The sequence below is a fragment of the Scophthalmus maximus genome, chromosome 5 (assembly GCF_022379125.1).
Source record: "Scophthalmus maximus strain ysfricsl-2021 chromosome 5, ASM2237912v1, whole genome shotgun sequence".
In the NCBI taxonomy this organism is placed as follows: Eukaryota; Metazoa; Chordata; class Actinopteri; order Pleuronectiformes; family Scophthalmidae; genus Scophthalmus; species Scophthalmus maximus.
The window spans coordinates 24,116,248-24,143,351 of record NC_061519.1 but is presented as its reverse complement, the minus strand read 5'-3'; the positions used below and the strand labels follow the sequence as shown (position 1 = coordinate 24,143,351).

Genomic DNA, 27,104 nt, shown 5'->3' with positions numbered 1-27,104 from the left:
CCACGGCCCTCACTTTACAACTTTATTTCTTCGTACATTTCTCTTATGAAAACCTTTAACAGAACAAGAGAAGTGGTGACTGACAGATGACTTTTGTATCCACTGTGTATGACTGTTCCTTTTTGGAAAACAGAAACTAGCACCGTCTCTCACAGATGAGTTTTTTTTTATTGACTGGACCAAAGGCTGGTTCTCCAAAACATAAAGTAGTGAATACATAAGCTGAGGCCACATTATCCTCTTTTCTTTTTTTTAGAGTGCCGCTAGGCCAGTTCATGAGCACTTAAATCATAACAATAAGCTTTAATTCTTTTTTTAAACTCCAACCACCAAAAAAGGAAAAACCCCCCAAAAAATTGGAAAAGAAGCAATGTTTATTTCTTCAACACGGCATCACAATTGATCATCGATTCCAGACACTAGATGAACGCCCATCAACAAAATTAAAACCTCTTGTGTGTTGTCACAATTTTTCAGAAGTTAGTGCGGAAGAAAAAAAGAACCCAAAAAAATAATAGAGTGCACAGCCAGAGTACCAACGCATTTTCAGAAGATCTTCTGACTGGATTTGAAGATTCTAGCAGCTGATCAAAATGAAGATGAAGCATTTGTCAGCCACTTATTCATTTGGGAAATTCTACCTCTCCACACAAACATCACAATATGTGAAATCGCAGTGAGTTAACAACTACGTTCAAGTGTAGTTACTAGTTACAGTACATGTGTGTGCTGGGATCGATTCGTATAAATATTTTAGATTTTTTTTTTCTTCTTCAAAAATTGTATTTATTTTTTGTTGTTGTCAATTTCGCAGAAGCTACAACTTGTTAAAACACCTCAACACACATTTCTAGAATTTTTGTAAAACATTGAATTTCAATTTCTTTCCCCCCTCTTCTTGTTCAGCGACCCATAAAGTGGTTTCTTATCGTTTGTAGCTGAGTGATAAGTTAAACTACGTGACAAAGAAGAGACAGCTACAGTATTGCACAATCGCAATCCTCATAAAGCGCGCACACACACACACACACACACCTTCAGATAATCATACACACCGAACCACGCAGTCACTCGGTCACATTTTGCATATCAACAATCACACTCGCGCGCGCACACACACACACACACACACACACACACACACACACACACACACACACACACACACACACACACACACACACACACACACACACACACACACACACACACACACACACACACACACACACACACACACACACACACACAAAAATAATGCGTAATGTGCCTATCCCATGACAGAGTCAACAAAACATTCTCTGACGATTAAAAAAGAAAAAAAAAGAAAACTAAAATAAAAGAAATATAAACATCTTTTCCACCGGCAGGGCCGTCTGGTGCCTGACCAGTGTTTTCTAACCCTGATGAGTCCAGATCCATCCAGGCCAATCCAGTACGGTCCAGTCCTCATCTCACGTCTCAACGGAGCGAGTCCAGAAACACAGAGTTTAATAACCCCCCCCCACCCCCCAGCTGCTGTGTCTAACCTGTCTGTGTACCTAATCGTGGTGTGTTTTGAAGAAAAGTTCCTGTCAATGTCCAGTTGGGATAGAAGTAGAAGTAGTAGTAGTAGAAATAGTAGATTTCGTAGTGGTCGTCGGCCTGCGTCGCCTCGGCATGGATCAGTACGTGGCGTTGGTGGGTTCCCTCCCCGAGCTGAAGAGAATATCGGCCTTGGCGCTGATGACGTACGTCAGCAGGAGGGACGTCAGCAGCACGCCAACGCCAACGCCCAGCGTCAACATCTGGAGGAAGGAGGATTTAAAAGGAAAAGTCAAATGGGCGACGATGACTTTTAAACAATATCACTCATTATTTTCCACCAACAATATCTTTGGTCTCTAAGCGTTCACCTCAGCGTTTAGCTGCTGGTACCGGATTGATAAGCGGTTAATAGAGTAGTATAGTCGTTCAAACCATTACAACACCCATCCCTAAATTCCTGCTGCAAAAACTGCGTGAGCCCTCCTTAATAAATAAATCTGAGCATCCGAGTCTTTGACCCCCGAGAAGTGAAGGGGGCGGGGCTCACCTCCAGTTCGTGACTGGCCACCAGGAATATGCGTCCGCTGATGGGCTTCCACCTGGACTCCGTCCACGTCGAGTAGTCTTTGGAGGTAAACTCTCGCAGGTCGAACGCCGGGGACACGGCCTTGGACAGACGGGCGGTGGAGCGGACACAGAAGCCCTGTCGCTGTGTGCTGTTGGGAGGAACCGCTCCCTGAACCCACATGTAGATGTACATCTGAGGGAGGAGGAAACAAGGGCGACATTGCGGAGGAGGGGGAATAAATATATATATATTATATTTTCAATTATCTTTTTAAATGAGGAGAATGCGCCAGTGGTGCAGTTCAGACTTGATACCAACTGTAGGCTACAGAAATCATGGTGCGCTTTTTTATTCTATATTTCTTCAGTATAATTGTACTTTTATTGAATTACATACTTAAATTCACACTTTATCACCTCTCACCACAGGCTTTAGGTTGAGACAATAACGTTAATAAAGCTGAAATAATTCTAATATAATAATAATAAGTTAATCTGCAGCTATTTTATTATTTGAACAATCGATCGGTTAAATCCTTTTTTCAAGCAAAAATATTTACTGGTTTCAGTGTCTCTTCACTTGTTGAATATCTTTGGATTTTGGACAATATGTTTGTACAACAAATAAAAGAATTCTAGACATGTCATCTTGGACTCTGGAAACTAGTAATAGATATTTATTCTTTAAATTTGGTCCTCTAATTTCTTACTTCTATCAGATATTTAAAAAAAAGACAATGATAATGAAAATTATCATTAGATGCAGTCATAAACCCCTTGAACCCTTTTCTCAATCTTTCTTTTTCATTTTCTTTGTTCAGTTGTTAAACATTTTTTTTTCTTCTTGTGGCACAATTTCTCTCAGATTAAATTAAAAACCAAATGGCAACCAAAGTAAATAAATAAATAAAAAATACAACGTTATTCATCGTACATGTCTGCTCTCTTTGTCATTCTCATCCTCTCGCTGGTTCTGGCAGTTTTCCTGGGTCACGTTGACGGTGCTGCCCGTCAGGTTAGCCATCAGGAACTGGACCAGAACAGTCGGTTCGCTGGACTGCTGGACCGCACCCACGTACAGGTTTGGGGGCCTGTTAGCTGAGAGAGAGAAAGAAGAAAAAAAGATTTGTGTCTGGACATTTATCAGTGTTTCCTCTGCTCTTCATCTTCACAGTAATTATGAAAAAGGGTGTCTCACTGCACATTTGGAGTCAGTACAGCAATAAGCAATTATCTTTCATATGAATCTAGTAGGGCTGCTGTCTCCCGCTGCACCGGTTCGTCGAGTCGTTCTCATCAGGCCAAATTCTCATTGGTCGGACAATCGCTACAGTAAAAGCCTTCCAGGATAAATCGATTATATTCAGCAGCAGTAGGAAAGAGAGAGAACCCGAGTGAAAACTTTGAACTTTGCCCAAACAAGTTCAGAACGTTTACTCATCATGTCAAAGAAATTGTCATTGTGGCGGCATTATGTTCTAACGGATGGTCAAAAAGTTTGGGGGGAGAAGGCTTTTAACTTGTATTCATAACTCTTTCAGACTAATAACTATTATTGCACTGTGGCAAATTTAGTTCATGCAGATCATGCATGATTGGTCGAAGAAAGGGTACGATACCAGTCGACCAGGTTTGTGTTCAGTTGACTTCAGCTCTTTTTTAAAGGATGAGCTTTTGATCCCAACTCACTGAGATGACTCATGAAGTCCGAGGGGATCAGCTGCTGGAACCAGGAGTTATTCGTCCGAACAAGGAAACCGTACAGCATCTGGGTCACCTGAGACAAATGGAGCAGGAGCAGACATGTCAAGGTGTCACTTCCTCAAGATGACAAAAATTGTCACAGAAAAGCTAAATTAAAATAAGACGTTTCCCGTTGTTTCTGAACTAATGATAAATCATTCGAAAGCACATTTGAAGATAATCTTTAAAGAAAACATTGTTCCTGCTGCAAGTTTTCTTTCTTTAAATGAAACGCTTTTGAAGACTTGATTCTCCAGAGGGATTAAAATGGTGAGACCAACGTCATTGTACAAATGATACTGAACGAAGCAACTGTCAATGTTCTCTACACCGCCGAGTGAGAAAGTGCAGGATACTCTTCAGGTCTGAGGTCGGCCGTAATATTTTTTGTTATCAGTCAAAGGAAAAGGTGCAAATCATCTTCACATAGGAATATTGAGACGGTTGATAAGATTGAAACATCATTTCTATTGAAATCAACAAATAAGAAATCAAGCAGTCTTACTGTTTGAGAGTCTGCGTTGATGTTGACCAGCTGCGTTTCCGCTCCTCCGGCCTGCCTGTACAGAGCCCGGGCGACCAGGGTGGCCACCTCCGTCAGAGCCTGGGAGACGAGACAGGAGAAGCGAAAAAAAGAAGAAAAAAATCTTTGTTAGAGCTACTGTCTGACAATATCTGTGTGACGTTCTAGAAATAGAAGCAAGACGACTTAAAGGTGGCAAGACTGGAACGAGAGGCAGACTTGACTGTCACTCAGGTTGAGATGAAACTAAATCCTGAATGATCCTGTCGTATAAAAAATGGAGAACATCGGTGTTTCCCTGCTCCACAATTAATATTAACCTCGTTAGCCTCGTGTTTTAAACAGCCGCAACATTTTCATCTTCTAATAAATGGAGACGAGCGAAGAAGAAAATTTTCAAGAAGACGACAGTTGTGCGACATAAAACTAAAATGGTTGGTAATGTTACTGGTCATATATAAATATATGTCATCTGATTACGTAATCCATATTACATGTAATCCGTAACTACCCAACCCCGCCTGTCCAAACAAAACAACGAGTGAAGCAGAAGTTGTGGGTTGACTTTTTGAAGTGAGATGGAAACATTGGTGATCAACGATGAAAAGTAAATACCTTTGCGCTTTCAGTGACAAATCTTAGCTGCTCCTCTGGCGTCAGGTTCGGTGGGTACGACACGTTGAGGTATTCCGCGTTATCGTACATACTCTCATAGAACCTGCACGCAGAACAGAAAAGAAGAAGAAAAAAAAACAGATCAACATACGTCGAGTTCCTCCAGGTCGCACATTCTGACATCATGACGAATTGTTCATCGTGTGTAGCTACGCGTCTTAGGGAAACCCCCCGAGTCACCTGGAGGTGAACGCAGACTGGTGATCCTCCAGAACGACACCCGGGATTGGCCGAGCTCGCAGGAAGCGCTGGAAGGATGAGGGCGGGAGAGGCTGAGAGGCGGTGGGCACCTCGGGTGTGACACTTAGATTCGTGGCAGCCAAACGCAAGTTAGCGATCAGATCTTCCACCTGAAACACAAGATTGATAATAAAACACATTGTGACCTCAATTTATTCTTCTCATCTCGATTCTGTTTGTAGTTTTCTCTTTTATATCCATGTTTCTTCATAAACTGTAATCTTTTACTTTAATACTTAGATTAGTAACAGGATTTACAGTCAATCCTCAACCTAAAACATCTCTTGAATTTGCCATTAAGAATCTGAAATAATAATTTTCTTTGTTGTAGATTTTATACTTACTAACTTCATGAAGAGATTTAGTTTTTCCATATTGTTTTCCATATTTGTTCAAAGCCATTTCAATGTTTTATCATACATTAGTTTCAAATAATGATTATTATGCTATGAATTATAAAATATGTGATCGTACGTTTTGTGGCGGTAGAGCAGCTGAGCATAAATTAAAAACTCAAAAAAAAAATATTCGCAGACAGACAAACCTCTTTGTTGACACTGTCGTTCCTCCGAGACACGGGATCAGTGTGGAGCCACAGTTTGGAGTCGTTACGAAGTCCCACCTGTGGGGGAGAAAATTAATGGTCAGATTATAATACTGCAGTGCCATAACTCTGACCAATGAGAGTGCAGCTTGTTCCCAACGTACCAACTGTTTAAAAAACAAAATCAACAATAATATAATGACGTCATTATAGTTGCAAGGGTGATGTTTTATAGACATTCAATTCTGATTAAAATAAATAAGATAAGATAAGATAAGATAAGATAAGATAAGATAAGATAAGATAAGATAAGATAAGATAAGATGAGATAAGATAAAATAAAATAAAATATTGTGTTGCTTGGTATAAGACCTCAATACCTTAGTGTGATGAAGCCAAGATTGATGAAACTTTTGGTGAGCGGACATGATTCACTATTTGATATGTTTTAACTGTAGTGAACTTGCTTACACTGGTCTGCACCTTGCAAAGTTAGAAGCTAATAAAGTTAAAATATGTTAAAATCATACTTTTTGCTAATTTCCCCACTATATCTGTGCTCTATGATCTATGATCTAAGTTATTTTAAAGAAAACGTCAAAATCTGGTAGCATGTGCAGGTCGATAACACACAAAAGAATTACACACCTGTCCAACCTCCAGTACTGAGTGAATATTGTCCAGGTCAACTGCAAACTGATTGTTCTCCATATCGTACACCATCCTCGAACTGCCGATGTAGTCAAACGTTTCCTGGGGTCAAACAAAAAGTACAAATGAATAAAAAGACATGAGCTCTCCAGAACAAATTAATTAAAATCCTATGTTTTGATGGGGCGACGCAGTGGTGTGTTAACGACTGACCCCCTGGAAGAAGGTGTAGAGGATGGTGCGGTTGGGCGGGGCCTCCTGGACCACGTCACGCAGAGCGTGAGCGGCCGCCAGCAGGGCGACGAACCCCGAGACTCCGCTCTGCGCTCCGGGAGCAATGTCGAAGAAAAACGACCTGCTGTCCAACTGCATAGAGGGAGGGAGGGAGGGAAGAGGAGGAGGGAGGGAGGAGGAGGAAGGGAGGGAGGAGGAGGAGGGAGAAGATCCATCAGTCAGAGATCTTATCTAGGTAAGTAGTTCACTTCGACTTGCAATGACCCACTTTCCTCGTTCCACAGGTCAAAACGTGGCCACAGGCTCCACAGAGGTAGAACATATTGTATTCTGGTTTACCGACAGTATACAGTATAAACAATATGTACAGTAGGGCTGCAACTGACACGTATTTTCCATTATTACCTTATTTTCACAATTGATTGACTCGTCTTTTATTGATAAAATGGTGAAAAGCTCAACGAACTTCCCCCACACCCTGAGCTAATGTCTTGTTTCGGGACTGCTCTGGTTTCCAGTCTATGAAGTTAGTTGATAATAAAAAATAAAAAAAACATATTTGTCGAAACATTTTTGAAAACTTTCTCACTTTGACTTTGATTGCCTAAAACCTTTTTGCACTGTACTGAATCTGCAGGGAGGAAAAAACACAAAAGCACAAAACACTGTCTGTCTGTACACTGACTGGAATTTTTAGGCCGGAAAAACGTGAGTGAGATCACTGCAGATACTGGCTGGAGATATTTTAAACACTCTTCATAAACTTACAGGAGTGTCTGCAAACTAAGTAAGTGAAATATTGGCCAAAGCCTATATCATCCATTTCCCTTTTTGAGAAGGAGGAGGAAACTCACCCTGGCTGCTGCGACGACTGCGCTCTCCCACATCTTGTGGCCCTTGGCCGTGTTGTTGAGCGGCCGGGTGGAGGCCCAGACGTTATAGTCGCCCAACGGGTCACACACCATCTCTACAAGACGACACAGAGTAAAAAACAAATATGGACATAGGTTAAAATATGGACATATGGTTATTAGAAACAAGCTTTTCCTTGTTTTTAAGCAGATTTTCTGCCTGACAATGATGTGTAGCATTTATGAAATGCCACTGTTGCGGACCCAGTGCTGTGTGTGTGTGTGTGTTTGTGCTCTTTTCCAATTCCAGGTTCTGCCCTCCCCTCAGTGTGTGTGTGCATCTGAGACTCTTGCATGTGTACGGTGAACCCGGTAGATTGTCGTGACCGTGCAAATAGGATAGTTTTGCGTTTTCTGTCCAAGGGGAATCGGCCTCTTTTGAGAAGCTTGCTTTTTATTTTTATACTTAAGTTGTACATAAATTGTTATTTTATCCTCTCATCAGTTTCCTCCTTTTCTTTTCTTTTTTCCATTTCCCAGTTTACTAATTACACCTTTTTGTTACTCACATCATCCCCAGGACATTTCGGGGACGAAACAGCCACAAATATAAATTTGGCACATAAAGACATTGCCGTATATGTAGCGACGTATATATCACACCACGTTGTCGTATATGATCTTGTGTAAATACCTGGGTTGATGCTCAAGTTAATGTCGTTTCTTCTCATGCAGGTGGCCGTGTCGGTGACGGCGAACATGAGGGAGTAGAGCTGCATCGCACACAGCGGGTACCGGGGCCTGCTGCCGTTCACGGCGCGGTTGTGGTCCAGGTAACACTGCGGACACAGAGAACAGAACATTTTTACTGACTCTCAAACAGGAACACAACCTCTGGATTTAAAAACGTTTCAGAAAATAAAAAGACGCCTCCGAGAGGCAACTTTAAATGCACAGTCCACAGATAAAGACACTGGAGCTCAGCAGCTCTGTGTTCACTGTAATCTGTGAAAACACACAGCCCACTGCGGAAAAAAGAACCACACACACACTCGCATTGCTTTGGAGGACGATATCTAAAACCCATGTAATAGGATCTGTCTGTTTTTTGTCACATACAGTGGAGGAGCAGCAAATGATTTATGGAGCTCTGACAAATGATCTCAACATAATGTGTCGGAACATGCCCCAGATGAAGGCCGATCTTAAGCGCAGCAGAAAACAGCTTCACTGGCACCGTTCCAACTCTCAAACGCCACTGAATCAGATTCTGCTGAGCATGAAGGGATTTTCTCTCCCCCAGCACCAGAGGCGACTGGAAAACAATTAGACTCTTTTTTTTTGTACAGTGACCAACCTGAAAGTACTAATGAGTACAATTGGGATTTCTGGTGCCTCCACGTGCCAATCGGAAGATCCTACTTCCCACTTGGGAGATCTGAATTACGCTAATGTGTCACGTTCAAGTGCTTTTTTGTCGGAACGAATAGGAACAAATGGCGAAAGGGCTGATGTAATAACTTTGCACCGCTTGCAGACTGTAGTCCATTTGTTATAGAAAGAATGATGAATAGCATTGGTCCATATCAAGTTAAGTAAAGAATAGATTACAGATTTGAATTATGTACACGAGCAACAGCTAACAATGTCCTCTTCTCCGCCATGTTGAAGGTTCTGCTCGCTCCAACTTGGGAACTCAGGAATCAAAATTATCTCAGTTTCCCACTCGTAGTTACGACTTGAGGGTGGCGTTCAAGTGCAATTTTTACCGTAATTTCCAATACCACGCGAAGGCCGCATAACACACATAATATTTACGTCTTCCGTCACATTTACCTGTCGTATGACCTGAGTGTCATTGTCGTCTTTGAGAGAGAATATGGGGAAATCAAACTCCTCGTAGGACAGCCCGTTTCCCAGAGGGTTCCACACCGTCTTGTTACAGTTGGCCATGGCTGGATCGTAGGTCTCTGAATAAACGCCTGAGGGGAAATAACACAGAGAAGACATCAACATCAACAGAATCAGCCCCCAAAAATCCACATCAGTCAGGAACCATTATATTGTTTCTTACATCTGAATCTGTCGGTAATACTAAACCAAATCTTTTATATGTTCCGTACATTTTACAGATAATTCTTCTGCACTCAACTAAAATGTTTGAAAGCAATGTGACATTGCGAGTTTTACTTGAGTAAAGGTTGTAAACACTTTCTTCCACACTTGAAAGAAACATTAAAAAGAACGATACAACAAATCTCTACTAGCGTGTTTGACTTTTAACGCTGCTTCTTCTCCGAAATCAAGTGACTTCACAATGTGACTCCAAAAGCTCTGCGCCTCTGCGGGGTCATTAAACTAAAAATGTATCTTTGCGACTCGTGTAATACTGAAGGACAAGTCGCGGCTTGCAAAAAAAAATAAAATCCCCGCCCACCTGAGTTCTCGTTGGGGCAGGTGGTGTGCGGAGAGAAGGCGCCCGCTGGGTTCGTGTTGGGCGCCACAACAGCGACGCCTGCCACCCGACTGGAGCCGCTCTTCAACTTCATCATGACGGATCTGACGGGCAGACGGTCGGTGATGAAACGGGCTCAAACACAGGTCAGACGTGGGTTTTGAAAACGTAATTTAAGTTTACTTTCTCGGGGGTCAGACGTTTTAAAGTTAGTGCATGCTTCTGTCATTACCAACTATATACTGTTAAATAATGTCTTAATGATCCACAAGTCTGGATAGAAAATAAATGCTGTGTTTGAAGGAACATTTAGGAATTATTAGAATTTTTTGCGTGGTAACAAATAAGATAATAAGATAAACATTTATTCGTCCCACAACAGGGGAAATGTGGCTGTTACAGCAGCAAAGTGGAATGCAAAATATTACAAAACAATAAGGAATGTCCAAAATATAACTACTACATACAGAGCAGTGACAATAATTGCACATAGAGAATAAGTATTGCACAGTTGGTAGCTGCACTCAATTGAAATGAGATGAATATTGCAATGTTCTTTTAAAATGTTATTAAAAAAAATTGTCTTGCGCAGAAATGAAAGATTCTCTTGCGTGAGCCACAGAAGACAAAAAAGCCAGATCGTGCATCATGACTGTGACTGTGGGAAATCCGTCTGGAGGGCGAGACAGTACCTGGTGAAGAGCGGGGACTCCAGGATGACCATGTAAGGAGGATTGGGACCAGAGCTCAGGACCCAGTCCAGGTTGTCCTCCGACTCCAGCACATGGAGCACACCCACGTTACCCGACAAAGAGGCTGAAACCAGACAGAGGAAATGACATGTCAACATTTTGTGACAGGAGGTATAACAAAAAAATAAATAAACATCTTTAAAAGCTTGTCTGTCTACGGGTTTGGAAAATTTGTCTCCAACTCTCAAAGCCGCAGAACTGATTTCGCTCGGCTCCAAACTTGAACTGCCTGGAGCAACCACAAGGAACATTCTTTTAAGCTTTCAGTACATTGTGGAGCGAACTTTTTCCTACCACAAAAAAAAACTGAAAGAAAAGACGCTCGGAGGTCATTCATCTCGGACAACCGTGGGGGGGATCACTTTTCATTTGTAGCCTTATTACTCACACTGGCAGCCGATTTGATGCGTTGCGTTGAGCAGTCGCACACACGAGACGGTGTAATTGAGTTTCACATAAATCTTCTTATCCACTGAGTTGCAGTTGACACCTGCAAGAGAGGGAAAAAAAGCATTTTATCAATGGCACAAGGACAAACAGTTTGACATTTAGGACATATTAATGATGGGAACACATTACTGCGGTTCAAACTGGAGTTTCTGGCTCAAATGAGGAGAAACAAAACCTCAAGTGACAGTTTTATCTTGTATCTCTCACAAGTAAAAACACATTTCTATAATATGCTTCACTTATTATAAGTTTTTTCCTTCCAATTATTCCTGTTCTGTCTTTTGCATCTTATTTGTCTTCACTGTGCATTCACATGATTTTGTTTGGAAAATAATGCTCGTACAAAACCTGCAACTAACGGTTATTTTCATTAAGCGATTAATCTGTCGATTATTATCTTGATTTATCAATGAGTTGTTTGTTCCACAAAATGTCATAAAACGGTGAAAAATGTTGATCGTGTTTCCCAAACCCCAAGATGAAGTTTTGTTTTGTCCACACACCAAAGATATTTAGTTTACTGTCACAGAGGAGCAAAGAAACTAGAAAATATTCATATTTAAGAAGCTGAAATCAGAGAATTTTGACTTTTTTTCCCATAAAAACTACTTGAACCCAATGATTGATAATCAAAATAGTTGACAATTAATTTAGTAGTCGATTACGGATCTGTTAAATTACATTCATTTGCTTATACTTTTGTCCAAAGTGACTTACATTGAGACAGGTAGCGTTAAGGGTCTTGCCTATAAGGGCCAACACTGGGATGACCTGGAAATCGAGCCCCGACATTCTGTACCAAAGTCAATGGTGTACCCCGCTGAGCTGTACGAGTTGCAGCTACCACGTGTTACAGAACATGGAGAGAACGAAGGCTGCCGTGTGAGTCTACAACATCTCTGATCTCCATCACCTTGTGGTTTATAGTCGTGTACCAGGCCGTGACCTCTGACATCCCCGTGAAGGACAGAAAGTGAAAACCGTCATCAGTGTGGTCTTGTAGTACGTTCAAATCTGAAACTCATATTTAAATACTGCGCTGCACTGTATACTACATTTAGTCATCATTTTCTTTATAACTACATTACAGATTGAGATTTTATGGACATAATTGTTATTACCACTATAATTTGAGCTCCACCTCAACCAGGACTTACAATAACATGCTGCTATTGTGTTCAAGCATCAGCAGCAATAATATAATAATATACTTTATATAATGGAATATATAAGAATCTTGATATATGGAATCTTGAATGCAGATAATTAATACTTTCTGTACAGTAATCGATCAGGGTAGTTCTTAAGTTGTACTGTGTTATTTCAAATGCCAACCATCGTAGTTCCTTCACAACTTGTAACCATGTTGGAAATGACTTTATCTCTTGCTGTAAAATGTTATCTCTTGATTTTTTTTATGGACACAATTCACTGACACAGGACTATGAAATCAGCAAGGTTCTTTTCAAAGTGTTGGCGATTCAATGCTGCTTTGTTCCAATGCTGCTTTGAGCCAATAATTCACTGATACACTTAAAGGTGCAATAACCAACTGTGCAATATTCATATTTAGTCTCCATGTGCAACTATTGCTACTGCTCTGTATATAGTATTTATATATCTTTTTAATTTAATGTTATTATTTTAATTGAATTGGGAGCCCCCGCCCCTCCTGGAATGTCAAATTGATTTTAATTTAAAAAAAAATTGTACTTTACATATATTGTCAAGCAGAAGTCATTTCAGGTCACTTTCCTTATACACCTTATTCCTCAATCCTGTATGAAAGATTGTGGTGATAAGGTTTTCTTATCTTATCCCTTGTTACACGCACACACTCGATGCAAGAAGCACAAATGTGAAAACAGAAACTAGTTTTTATTTCAAATCACTTGCTGCTCTGATGTGGCGAAAGTACCCGGATGTCCTAAAGATGCGAAGGGAGATTTTTAACTTGTACAAAAACCTGGAATGTACCTTTGAAGACAACACGGTTATCTTTTAGATAACAATAATAAAAAAAACTAAAAAAAACGTATGTATGTACGATTTGTTCCGACGGTTCCATCATCCGACCCCCGAGCTCCGGGCGGCGGCGGCCGGGGGATCACGAGCGGTCACGCTGGCGTTGAGCTGCTCGCTCATCGCAAAAGGAGGAGACGAGTCATCGAAAGGAACAACTGGAGAGAATCACGCGAGGATTTCTGAACCCGCAGTTGATGGACAGCGGTCGCGACAGTGAACTCCATTGTTGAAAATGTTGTTTTAAAAAAAAAAAAAAAAAAAGCCAGCGACGGAGATGTTTAAAGCTCAAACCGGGGCTAGCTTAGCATCCGGCTAAAAAAAAAAAAGCCAGCACAAAGAAAGTCCGCCAGGCTCAAACTGCCCCCGACACGCGGGGAACAGACACTCCGCTGGTGGACGTGAGTACGTGTCAACGTTCGAGCACACAGTCGGGAGACAACTTACCGACGACGAAGCAGCACACGAGCAGATGAACAATCCATTTGTTCGAGGGCAGATCCATCTTCCTGGTTCGGGGAGCAGAGAGCGAAAACACAACAGGAAGTGTTGACATGGGAAACGTCCGGGTACCGCTGTTTGGTTCCGCCCCCGTCAGAGGCGACGCGACTCCAGTCAAAATGGCACCGTAAGAGTAAAAAATTAATATAAAAATCTGCGTTTTTAAAAATTAGCCACTGGTCAGTTAAAACATGTGCACCTTTAATAAATCAATTTAACACCCCAACACAATTCACCTGCTTGGTTTTTAATTAAAGGCCTAAAGTCGAGAGTAACCTCTGGACTGCTCCCTGATGACTCAGCCCTGTAGTGCACTTTCAATATTCCTATACCACTTTTATATGATACACAGGAAACCTCACCCTCCTCCAGTCGGCGGCTTCAGAGTAACCACATTGGCCAAGATTTACCACATCAAGAACACCACAGAAACAAACATCTCCGTTCACAAACAGGAATTTATTTTTATTTCCGACCAGATACACAGAGCAGTGCTGCTCACTTTTTTTTTTTTACTCATTCATCTCATATTAGTCAGAAGAGAGACAACAGCTAGGTTTAATGAAGCCACAGCACAGAGACAATGCAGCAGTAGTGACAAGAAAAAGCTTTCGGCAATGATGTGGTGCATGGAATCAAGATAGATGAAAGAATTTAAAAGGTTTCACATCGCTGTGAACAAACGTGTATATATATATATCTCTGCTTTAAATTTCACATGTCAATAATGGTATTATTTCTACAGAGTAAGTGTGGATGTGTTTCGCAGAGCAGATTCTTCATCTCCATATCCTCTTAGCGGAACTGCAGTGGACTCACACGCAGTCCGATCACATCCTTGCCGATCTCAGTCGCCTAGAGAATACGGTGAAATTTAAGGGTTAGACATTTATAAGGAGGAAACGGTGAATAAAATCATCACTTACTAATGCTTTCCTATTTTTTAATGGATATACACATACAACCACCAGGAAGGCCCCACCAACTACTCCCCACCCCTTAGTTTTCCCTTTTTAAAGATACATTTATACAATTAAATGCAGTCTAAACTCGATCTTTACAAAGTTTATAATGTTTGGTTTTAGGTGACACTGTTGGATGTGTTAATTATATTACATAGTTAAGTAGTTGGACTACATGGTATTGATGTGTTTCTATTTTTTGTCTTTCCTTGAAGAGAGTTGTATTAGATGTAATGTGACTGTTATGGGGTATTAAATGGACTTGCTTTTAAATTCTGTATTTCTCAGAAATGTTGGGACTCATTTCTCCCCATATAGTGGTGATTCTAGGGGTAGACGATGCTCCCGTAAGTAAAAAAATATATATTAATGCATGCTCTTATTTTGAAGAGCGTTTTCATGTTGAATGGAAAAGACTCACCTGTGTGACCCTGCAGATCTGGCCCTTGTATGGAGGACAGTAGCAGGCTCCCGAGAGAGGGCACTTCTCAACAGGGCGTCCACGGTACAGGGGGACAAAAGAGGCAGCGCACAGGTCAAATGGATTGTGGGGGTCGTAGTTCAATTGGTGGGCATCTGTCAAGGTCTTCTCGCAAGCAGCCAAAATCTTGCGGGTCTGCATAGTAAGGAAAGAGTTTTGACATTACGATAAGAGATGACAAAACGGTGTCGAAAGAAAACTTTAATATCAGCATGAAATCCCAGTCGGCGATTCAGTGGGATGTCGCACAACCAACCTGCTGTGCAACATCTGGCTTCGGCCCCAGCTCCAGCAGGCGGCGTGCAAAGCTGGCAGCTGTCTTGAAGTTACGCAGTTTGAAGAAGAGGTTGAGAGCTGTGCGCAACACCAGCACCATGTGGACGGGCTGGAGATTACAGTGGGTGAAATAAGCCGCCATCTAGATGAGGGGAAGAAAAATAACCCACATACATCAGAAAATGTTGATATAGGGCAGAAACACATCCCTGTGGTGTGAATTTAAACAATTAAACATTTTGGCAGGTTTTCAGTTTGTCAGTCTGCAGCATCTTCTTTACCTCACACAGCCTCTTCTGCTGATCCAATGTGTCTTTAGGAAGCTTCTTCCTCTCCGTCTCCATGGTCAGACCCACGATGTACTCTCTGCAAATTGTGATCAGCTGCTGAGCCTGAAACACACAAATCCCAATCACATCAGTGACCCACGCCCATTCAACACAGTCGCATTATTAATATACAGTATCCGGGAGCACACGTGAGCTACATTGCTTTATTTGACAGTGCTGTATGTGCAGCCTAGGATTTATTTGATCGCCATTTCAAAGTAGATCCTGACACTCACCTCTGCAATCTCCTGCTTGTTATCGACTACCAGCAGAGGCACAGACAGCAGGATGACTCTAAAGCGATCGACAGCTTCCTCGAACCGCCCGGCGGTGGTCAACTGGTAGCACTGCTGCAGGCGGGAGATGAGGTCGGAGAGGCGCAGGCCCACAGCAGGAATGCCCTGCTTCGCCCCACAGTCCTACAAAAAAAAAAAAAATTTGTATATTTGCTTATTAGATTTACAAAGAAAAACAGAAAAAGTAGGACCAGATGTTATTAAAGAGTTAAATATAATCTTATTCTAAACAAAACTAAAGCAAAACTCTCGAGACAAGACACCTAAAATCCGAAGGAAAACTAAAAAGTGAAATTTTATCACTGGGGATGTATACAATAAAACACGTAAACAAGCTGTACCTTCCAGTTCCTCTGCGGATGGCTGCGCAGACAGGGAAGGGAGGGCAGCCCCAGGTAACAGTTGCGGCCTCGGGACATTGTCTGCATGAACAGCGACTTGTACGGGCCAAAATTCACAACTCCGACCTGGTCGTGGAGCAGCTGTGGTAGAGAGGGGTGAACACTAAATGTCAGTATAATTCGTAAATAATAAATAATCGGGCACAACTTTATACATGTTATCTTTAAAAAGTATATTATAAAGAAATGATGAACATACTCTCATTGCGGTTTCAAAAGAGCCAGCTAGGATGTGGTCCACCGGCAGTTGGGAGTTGTTGCACCACATCTGGGTCGGACTCATGCCCTTGGTCGGAGGGACGAAGAAGCCGTCTTCTGCTCCTCCGCCTGCACCGGCCGGCAGGTCCTGATGGTTGGAAACAAGAGAATAAGACAATATACCGAAGATGACAAGCTCAGTGGCCGGTTTCATCTCTTGGGAAATCAAAATGTGAAGCTACGGGGAAATCTATCAAAACTTGTCTTGTGTGTAGTGTTAAAAAATGTAGCTCCTCTCACCAGCTCGGGAGGAAGGTCCAGGTCTTCCTCCACCTCCCAGCCTCCTCCTTCCTCTTTCACCATCCCGTCTTCGCCTAATCCTTCCTGGGCATCCATGAAGCCATCTGAGAGAGAGAGAATCGGAGAGAGATTAATTCAATGCTGCAGTAGAGGTGATTTGACACAATCGTCATCCCCTGACAGGTCCAGTAATAATATTTTTGGGGTTTAATTTACCATCATCCAGCTGAAGCTCGGCATCGTCTCCCCAGCCCTCGCCTCCTGAAGCCTCCATGTCCGGGTCGGCAGCCATCTGACCTGCCTTTCCTACAACAGACAAATAAAATAGTTCCACATAATTCACTTTTTATTTTTCGCCCAAAAATGGAAGACATTTCTCACTGGTGTATTTCAGGTGAGCAGTTAACCGAAACCTGTCACAACCAATCAGTCGTATTTATTGAAAGGAACACAGTCACTGTACATACATGCACGCTTATATACACATGTATTGTGACTATATATGTGCATCTGTCAAGGCTGATGACTCACCTTTGGCTGCGATGGCTCCTTCAAAGAAGCCCTTTGAAACAGTGAGCAGAGGCCAGTTGGTGTCCAGAGGGTTGATGGGCGGAGGAGGCTGCAGCAGCTGAGCGTTTGGATCAACCTTAGGCACCTACAAGACAAACACCCACCATTAGTACCATCATTAAAATTATGTATTAATATGATAACTTCAGAGGGGCTGTGGTGCTCCTGAAATTACAAAAAAATAAAAACCCTACTTTATTTCATCTGTTTCTGACTGTAGGTTACTCATGATTCATATTATGTGTATGACGGTACAGAGGATGTTTTTTTTCTGAACACACCGTCTCCTTTTCTGGGTCAAAGGTATCTTTCAGTGACTCGGCCTCTTCATCCAGCCCATGAGTGGCTGCAGTCAGGTAAGCCAGAGACTCTGCACAAACAAAGATACACACAATCAGTAAGATCTCTTGGCTTCTTTATTTTTTTATTCCATAGTTAAAAAATTTTAAGTAAGGGGAATTTGCAAGCAGTGCTGAGAGGTACGCACATTTAAGGTGGTAGACAGAAGTGTGCAGATAAATGAGCCTCAATGAAGTACAGGACGATGAGGGTAGAATAACAGAGAGAATGTAGTTAAAGGTGACAAGTGAACTCACTCTGTCCACAGTTCTTCAGGATGCGGACCCTCTCGCTGACGTCTCCCAGGTAGAGAGCCGCCTGGTAGTGGCCGCTCATGTCCTTTCTGATCTCAGCTAAACATAAAGACAACAGTCGTCAGCTTTACTTGCGAGATATTTGCAAACTCGAGACAAACAAATCTCTCTATTTGAGCGCCTCCAATCACTCACCGATCTTCATCATCTTGCGCAGCTTGGCCAGGTTGCCAGTGATGAGGTACAGGAAGGTGAGCTTGTCGAAGTTCTTGGTCCTCTGATAGCACATTTCCACAACCTGGTGGTGACCCTGCAGCAGCGCCGCCTCGCCCAGACGCTCCCAGCAGCTGCGCTCGTCCAGGGCCTTGGCTGCCTCGAGCGCCACCTGGAAGTATGGAGCAAAAGTAATGATGACATCTTTTTTTTACATAGACAGCAGATGGAGAACACATTCAGGGTGTGACAATATTACTGGCAAATCTGAAAACATGGAAGTATTAACATATGTATGAATGCAAATGTAGGTAAAAGAAAAACATTAAAGAGTATAGTTCAGAGAAGGTACGTGTAGTGAATTAGAAAAGGTGTCCTAACTAGACAGTTTGTTCAGCAGCAACCCACCTCAATGTTGCCACACTCCAGAGCCAAACTAAAGCGAGTCTTCTCGTCTTTGACAAAGTGCAGCGCCACCTCAGGGTAGCCCTTCTTCTGCAGGTAGGCGATGATGGACTGACCCACCAGCTTGGCGTTGCGCACCATGTGGAGAACCTGGACAATCGTAATTAGAATATCAGAGCAAGCGTTTGAGAACAAAAGAGAATTGTATAGCATATCAATCACCACAGACCCACCTCATCATATTTGCGGTTGACCAGGGCCAGTTTGAAGCGGTACTCTGTGGGGTCAATGGTGAGGACACGCGGCCTGCACTCCCTGTCCAGGCAGTAAACACTGTTGCCCCTCACACGAGTCACATAGATGGGCAGGTCCAGGGTCCTGATGATGCCATGATCACTGCAGGAACACGACAACAGTACCAGGTTAGAAGTTTAAAAAATAAAGTACAGCAATGAACGAGGAGAAAGAAGTGATGCGTAAAACACACAGGCATATATAAGCTGCATATGTTTCAACAACCAATGCGATGTTAACATTTTAAGTCTCGGAATGGGATTGTTTCAAAAGGTATTTTCTATAGGATACATGCTGTCTAACAAACCGGTTCTTGTTGTGCCTCTACACTAGTGTTCGTATCGACCCTCGTGACAGTTGGAAGTTGTGCCTAATGTTGCATCACGTGAAACAAGGCACTTCTCAGCAGCACATACCCAGAGGTGAGGGCGTATTTGATGTGGTTGGAGGTGGTGTAGATGAAGACTCCGCTCTCGTCCCAGGCTCCGCTCTTCACTCGGATGTTCTCGTGAATGTTGCAAAGACTCTCCCACTTACGGTTGCAGATCATGATGGCTGCAGGATGAGACGAAAGAAAAGTAGCTTTAGACTCAAATGCTTGTTTGTTTTAAGAATTTAAGAATCTATGGCGATGAACATCAGCTTTTAACCGTCGTTGGTCTGCTGAGAACTGGCATTGGTTGTTGTTGTTTTTGCATGTTTTGTGTACGGGTTTGTGTGGTTTGTCAATGGATTTCCACAATCACCCGAAAATGATTTTATGATGAGTTTATTCTAAGTCTGTAAAAACTCAAGGGCTCATCGGTCAGAGCTAGAAATATTTCTACGGCACAGCCAACGGCAGCACAAACAAGATAAAAGATGTTGTGCCTCTCTGATAAGCATCCTTGTCTGTACGTGCAGATATTCAGCTTATCCACTCACCGTGTTTGGCCAGCAGAGCCACGTGGCTGTTGTCAGCACTCCACACCACGTACTTGACCTTGGCGATCTTGACGGTGGCCAGGGAGCGTTTCTGCTGCACGTCGAACAGGGTGACGCCGTCGGCGTCGCGCAGCAGCAGCGAGCCCGTCCCCGCGTAGAAGATTTCTTCGCAGCTCGGCACCTGGACTTTCTTCACAATTTCGTTCTTCAGGTTCTTAATCAGCAGCTGCAAAAAAGAGAGAAGGAAATGACTGAATGAACTATTTAAATAGAAATACTCATATTATAATAATTATAATGTAGTAATACTTTTAACCAATTGAAAAAATTTAATTTGCTTGATATTTAACCACAAAAATTGTGTTTTTCGTAAAATGCTCATTGTCAAGTAAACTGAATATATAGTCCACGAAATATAAACTCATCCTTAGCAATTGCAGTCTGTATAAACTCTAATCAAAATTGGACCAAATTTGAAGTTCAATGCCTCTGATGGACCATTCTTCACAATCATTTATATCGACATATGGATGATAAAACTATAGATGAACATTTTCTTTTTCTCCATTTATTTTTGACTGCCCGCCTTTTCAATATCAAATCCATGTCAATGTATGACTTTGTTCTTTTCTAAGAATTGGTCTATTGTGTAAAAACCTGTTCACAGACTTACAGAGTGCATTCGGTCCAGGACAGCAAACCTGTTCCTGGCCACCCAGACTGCAGTCAGACCAGAGGACCTCTTCCCCTCCGGTGCTAAGAAAAGACAGATCACGTTACTTCGACCAACATATTCAATGACAAGTACAGTTGAGGAAAAATGTTTTTAAAAATTCTAATTTAAGACGTTTCTGTACCATCAGGGTTCTGAGAATCACTTTCCTTGGGAATAGAGTACAGGTCATACGTGCTGTTCTCCAGGTTGGTCGCCCTCTGCAGGAGATACAGAGTATTACAGTAAATAAGTGGAAAAACATAACCGTCTACATTCTCAGTTAGTGTTTGTGTGTGTGTGTGTGTGTGTGTGTGTGTGTGTGTGTGTGTGTGTGTGTGTGTGTGTGTGTGTGTGTGTGTGGATTGAGAGGCACTTACATTGCAGAGCAGGACAGTGTTCTCGGCAGGGTTGTAAGACATGCTGAACACTGGGAACTTGGACCCACTAGGACAAGATCATATATAACAACAACATTTTTAGAAAATATTTCGACCAAACCACACAGAACAAGAGATGAGATGGTGTCACTGGATGTGACAAACACTAGAGAGCGCCTACCTGCGAAGCTGCATAACGGCAGTGTCTTTGCTGCTGTTGAAGTCCAGCTGGCGGAGGAAACGGTCCTTGACGTAGTACAGCATGTTCCCGTACACGGCATACGCCGGACGCTCGCGCTCCAGCTTGAACACGATCATGCCGCTGTCATGACCTAGAGGACATACAACAGTACAATCTTTTAGAAAAATGTCACATCTACAACTCGTAAGCCATTTTGTGACTTTTTTTTAAAAAAAAGACGAGAGAAGTGTAGTTTCCTTGTTTCGAATACCAAGTATATGATTTTTGGTAAACGTGATCAGATGCAGACCAGTGTTAATACACACCCGCAGCGAACAGGTTGAGGTTTGGATGAGCACCCAGCACCCAGAAGCGATCGTGGTCTCGACGGAAGGTCTGCACTCCGGTCCTCTTGGACATATCCCACACCCGGATGCTCTTGTCCTCAGAGTTGGACAGGATGAGCTCCTGGCGTGGGTGGAAGACGGCACAGGACACGTTGTTGTAGTGACCACGGCACGTATCCAGCTCCCACGCTTTGGATTCTACACCAGGAGATGAAGAGATGTTAGAAGAGATTCTTTTTCTCTTCCTTTTTTTAAGTGAACAGCAACACAACATAATTGTAATGTAAATTAGAAGTTGTTCAAAAAATAATAGTAATCAAACTAAACTAAAATCAAATTCACCAACAAATGCAGTAAATCTAAACGGCAGAGTCGGAAAGAAGAGAAATGCGTCTAAAAATACAGACATATTTACCTGTTGATTAAATGCTTTCAGTGCAAAACTGGAATTCTCATTACCATATTACAGTTCACATAAAATTCTCACACAAGAGTTATAAAAACCCCCGGGTCCCAGAGGGAGAGGGTGCTCAAATTATGGGGGGTATCCACACTGCTCAGCCTCCCTGGCAAAGTCTATTTCAAGGGGAGTGCTGGAAACCTGGGAATCAGAGATCTGCTAACACGGATTCACTCCTGGTCCTGAGCAGCGGACCGGCTGAGAGGTGGACGCATGTAGCAGGAGGTTTGTCAGTGGACACCAACTACTCACCATTCATTCTCCAGATCTTGACCTGCCTGTCGTCAGCTCCAGACACAATGAGAGGCATGCTGGGGTGGAAGGCTGCCCAGTTGACTCCCCGGTCGTGGCCCTGGACACAGACACACAACGTCAAGTCACACAAAGCCAAACAAAAATCTGTCACCTGTGCTAAAGGACACTGAACACCAACGACCCTCTCTGGGAGAAATATTTCAGAGAGAAAATTAGACCTAAACAAAATCAAACCATTATTGTCCAGTAAACAATATAATTAATAGATTTATGGGAAATGCTAATATTTACAAAAGTAGAGTATATATTCCCCAAGTTGATGAAATTTTCATCTTCATCGCCACCTCCATAAAGGTGCAAGTGTAGAAATGTTGTCCCAATTCTTCATTGATTTCAAACTGTTGTCATTGATGTTAAAACCCAGACCTGGCAAAGAAATATTATTTCCTTGGGCTGGTCATCTCTTGACCTTGAGTGATAACTCAGAACAAAAAAAATCTAGCAGAAAATCATGATTCATAATTCAGAGAAATGCCCAGTTTTAATAAATTAATCCCAGTTCATGGTATTTTTCATGAACAGGACTGAAATGTGGAAGTGAACTTTTTACCATGCTCACTTTTCAGTGGAAAAGATTTGTTTAATGTCTAACAAGATAATTTTGTATTGTAGCTGCAGGCGGAGGATTATTACAGTTAAGACAGTTATTTACAGGATCACGGCAGAGAGACCATCAATTACACCCTCCCTGAGAATTCATGGGCACAAATAAATAAATTTGAAGAGGTTTCCAGCGAGCAGTTTTCCGTCACTCTCCTTTCAAATTTAAAGTTTGATTCAATCGTTTGACTACATCTCTTCTTTACTAAGTAACAAAAATAACCTGTGTGAAAGTTTCTGCTCACCTCGAGGACATGCTTGACGACGGCATCCGAGGCACCGAACAGGTCAACACCAGAGAGGCCTCGCACATCTGTCTCTACGGCACCAGGAGAAAGGTTCTTCTTCCTCAGACCTGGAACCGACAGTCAGAGCACCACGTGCAAGGGGGGAGCCATATTCATGTTACGGGGGGGGGAGAAAGACCCCAAGCACAAGGAGGAAGAAAAACATGATACAAGTCAACAAAACAAATCGAATGCGAGACGATATCATGGAAGCAGAGAAACTACAGATGGTTAAATTTAAGGAGGGAGAACTGTTGGACTACCGAACACACACACAGGGTTGGAAAAAACAAACACAACTTCTGCTCTCTCAGTCCCCACCAACTTGAGTCTGGAAACAATCATGGCTGCTGTTGATCGGGTTAATGAATCACTGGCAATCAGAAAAGAAAAATCACAATTACTCATGATTTGGTTGGACAGCAGATTACTGATTATCTCCCAGACTCAAATGAGATAAGGAAAAACAAATGAAACATTTAAGATAATGCAGCTTGTGTTCATGATTCCTGCCCTTTAAAACAATGTGGTGAACCAATAGTTCAACAGCAAGGAGGAAGGACACAGAGAATTGGCACTAGTAGGAACCCATGTGCAGGTGTGGATGTTTCCAGGGAGAGTGTGGGATGGGGAGGACACAAGGAGTGCACATGGACTTGGCTGATGGGGGTGGGGTGGGATGGGCGGTGGCTGCCACTGTGAAGACGTGCTCTGATGGGGCGTTGGATGTCAGGAGTTTTTTATGAGTTTGTTTTCTTAGAGGCTCATGCATGTTTCTGAGTCACGTGCAGAGTTGACAGATTCTAACTTGTTTCAGTTATGAATTAGGAAAAGAGGTTGATAATAATACAGTGAGTAAAGCTACAAGAAATACAAACATTGTTTGTTTGTATATTTCAGGTTATATTTTCCGTAGCGGAGCCGGGTGTGCACAGACTGCCAGGAGGAATGCAAGAACATTTTAACATCAGCAAGTTTAAGTCTGTAAAAGATGCACTTTCAAACCAGTTAGTGATGGTGGCTGTTATTTTTCTTGATGCAATTTAAAATGAGTAGTAGAAAAAGCAGCATGAGTTACCGATGACGGTCCAAAGTGACCCTCTCTCTAATGCTAAAGGATGTTCTCTTAAAATGGGGGGAGGGGGGTTAAGAATGAAATTTGTACATCGTGCAATAAGGTCGAGTGAACTAGTTCCTTAAAAATGGTATGAAGGGATGCAATCACAAGGGATGTGAAGCAGTTAATGGTTTGGTTAGTGAGAAGACAAGCAGAGAAGGACAAGAAACAAAATGCAAGAAACACCAGCAACAACAAAGTTTTAAGAGCATGCAGAGGTACAGAAACTCTTCTCCCATTTTGTTTTTTTTAATAAACTATTACTTCTTTCAGAATTCTCATTTACAGTGGGTAGTATTCAATTGACAAATACCACACTATAAATATGTTCTAACATTACATCTATGTCCCTGTCTCAGTCTGTCCTGAAAGGAGAAGTGTTTCTGCAAACAGCCCACAGAGATTTGTCGTCTACAAGTTGAAGGAGACAGAGAAGAAGGTGGAACAGGACTTGATATTCTTCCGGTTCCACCTTCTTCTTCGTCCTCTGTACCACTCTGTCCCTACACCCCTGACCCCGCCCCCAAAACCCAGCTCGCCATCCTCCTGTCCGCCGTCCCCAAGCCCTCACCGGAGATATCCCACACTCGCACAGTCTGGTCCAGACTGGCTGACACAACCAGGTCCTCGGCTGGATGGAACTGAGCGCACATCACGTAGTGATTGTGGCCGGTCAGCACACTGCAGATAAAGAGCACAAGACAAGGTACATTCAGAAATGTTTTGCTTTTGTGTCGGTCAAACATGAACATTTAAATGCTCCCAGTTCTGTAAAACAGTGACTGAGGGTGGCGAGTGCTGATTAATGAGTTCCTTTAATACTTCACATTAAATGTGACAATGCAATAACAAGTACTTTTGCAGTCCTCTCTTCAACACATGCACCTATGCGAACTTCAGAAATATGTAAAAAACTCAGTATGACCTTCGATTCTATGAGTTTTCAATGATTTAGAGTCTTAAAATTTTCATTTTTTATGGATGAACCATAAGTGTGTCTTACCACACGCAGGTCCTCGACTGCCAGTTCCAGATGCGTATGGTCTGGTCATCCGAGGCACTAAGAATCCAGGGATACTCCTACAGGAAGTGAAATCGTTTGAATTAATTAATAGCAGGTTGACCTTTTACAAGACGCTGCGTCTTTGTCACCCTGACCCTCGAAACAGGAGGTAACTATCTATTAGATAGGAAATAGCTTTAAGAAAAACTCACATGGTGGAAGAAGGTGGTTCTGATGTAGTCAAGGTGTCCGAGGAGGGTGAAGAGGCAGCGTCTCAGCTTGTAGTTCCACACCTGGTCAAAGCAGAAATATTAAAATTCAAAGTTATAATTTATTTATATAGCACATTTCATACGGCAGGCGTAGACTCCAGCTGAGTGTTTGCAGATGTTTACTCTCCCGCCTCATTGTGTGTGACATAGTCTGTGAGTAAACACCAACCTTGACACTTTCCATAATAGAAACAAACAATATTTTGGGTGCAGACTTTGCAAAAAACATTACGTTTTATTAAATATTGCTGCTTTGTCACATTTCTTCAAGCCTCACCTTGATTTTGTAATCGTCTCCCCCAGACACGAACAGAGGCTGCTGCTTGTGGAAATCGATTCCTCTGACGGGACCTGTGGGCGACGACAACGTCAGGCAAATCCCACACCTCATCAAAACGACAGAGTGGACGTTGGGATGATGAACTCAAGATGATCTATATCGTTTCCACATGAGCAACAACACTTTGTTTTTACCGTCATGCTCGTCAAACTTGTCGATCAGGGTGCACATCCGATAGTCCCACAGCTGGATGACTCCGTTGTGCAAGCTTGCAAGAACCCATGGCCTTTTGGGGTGGAAACTTAGACCTGCAAAATAAGAATAGAAATCTAATTCAATAACGTCACTTGCAAACAGGCCAGCTAAGAGGCCCCGTTACCAAACAACACATGACGAGAGGAAACCAGACGTTTAGCTAAATGCAGCAGTCTGTTGCGTTAGCTAGGCTCGAAGGCTCATGACACATGCAGGTGGTGTCATTATTACTACATAATATACAAACAAGACGTAATATAAACAATTAGGAGGGAGAGTTTGTGATACACGAGTCGTTTGAAATAAGAAATGTGTTTATTTACTAAAACATACATACCTGGCCCCGGATCACGTCAGCTAGCTAACGTTAGCTCCTATGCTAACCACAACCGGGGAGACTCTTACCTTTGACACGGGCCGACTTCGTCTCGAATTTGGTCAACATCGTCACGAGGCGGTTGGTACTTTGAAATGTTCACTAAACACCAAGCATGAAAACACAGAACGGATTAGAAGAAAGAAGAAATCGTCCAGAAGCGAAGGGAAGTCAGACGGCCTGGTCGCCTTCGCCCATTGAGCCGATTCTCCTCTCTTCCTGACACGTAGTCCGTTGTGTCTTCCGGGCTGTGGACAATAAAGTTTTGAGGTGAAAAAAATGTGTGACGCAGAAATCGCCACGGCGGCGGCAGATAGAACCATAACACATAGAGCCGAACCGACAGGGGGCATAGCGGAGGAAATGTAACAGTAGTGCACCTAGATAGCCGTTTTCTATAGCTGATTTCTATACGGACCGATAAGACCATTGAATTTAATGTAAAGTCCATTTAGTAGCTGTTCTGGATCTTTCTATCACGACAGATGGTTCTCCAGTGATTGAACAGTCCTCGAGGAACAAATAGGAACATGCTGAGTGAA

At 42.5% G+C, this 27,104-nt stretch overlaps 2 protein-coding genes across 2 annotated transcripts; both read right to left on the bottom strand.

The window, feature by feature from the left end:
• Positions 1-356: 356 nt before the first annotated feature.
• Positions 357-13,822, bottom strand: ncstn (nicastrin). Its single transcript, XM_047332019.1, has 17 exons — positions 13,682-13,822; positions 11,151-11,252; positions 10,703-10,826; positions 9,993-10,114; positions 9,392-9,537; positions 8,250-8,394; positions 7,559-7,671; positions 6,684-6,836; positions 6,468-6,572; positions 5,820-5,897; positions 5,216-5,385; positions 4,976-5,078; positions 4,343-4,441; positions 3,784-3,871; positions 3,029-3,192; positions 2,075-2,287; positions 357-1,787 (listed from the first exon to the last, which is right to left on the bottom strand). Exons 1-17 carry the CDS (start codon positions 13,788-13,790, stop codon positions 1,665-1,667), a joined length of 2,157 nt encoding a protein of 718 aa, XP_047187975.1. The 5' UTR covers positions 13,791-13,822; the 3' UTR covers positions 357-1,664.
• Positions 13,823-14,175: 353 nt separating this feature from the next.
• Positions 14,176-26,802, bottom strand: copa (COPI coat complex subunit alpha). Its single transcript, XM_035633802.2, has 30 exons — positions 26,592-26,802; positions 26,126-26,239; positions 25,929-26,002; positions 25,592-25,672; positions 25,380-25,456; positions 24,948-25,057; positions 23,218-23,327; positions 22,310-22,409; positions 21,577-21,795; positions 21,251-21,401; positions 21,070-21,136; positions 20,835-20,910; positions 20,651-20,733; positions 19,978-20,203; positions 19,470-19,608; positions 18,993-19,155; positions 18,763-18,909; positions 18,337-18,526; positions 18,145-18,240; positions 17,830-17,918; positions 17,510-17,633; positions 17,195-17,284; positions 16,979-17,082; positions 16,680-16,826; positions 16,421-16,561; positions 16,020-16,202; positions 15,736-15,846; positions 15,435-15,596; positions 15,119-15,313; positions 14,176-14,590 (listed from the first exon to the last, which is right to left on the bottom strand). Exons 1-30 carry the CDS (start codon positions 26,629-26,631, stop codon positions 14,531-14,533), a joined length of 3,669 nt encoding a protein of 1,222 aa, XP_035489695.1. The 5' UTR covers positions 26,632-26,802; the 3' UTR covers positions 14,176-14,530.
• Between the last annotated feature and the right edge of the window lie 302 nt (positions 26,803-27,104).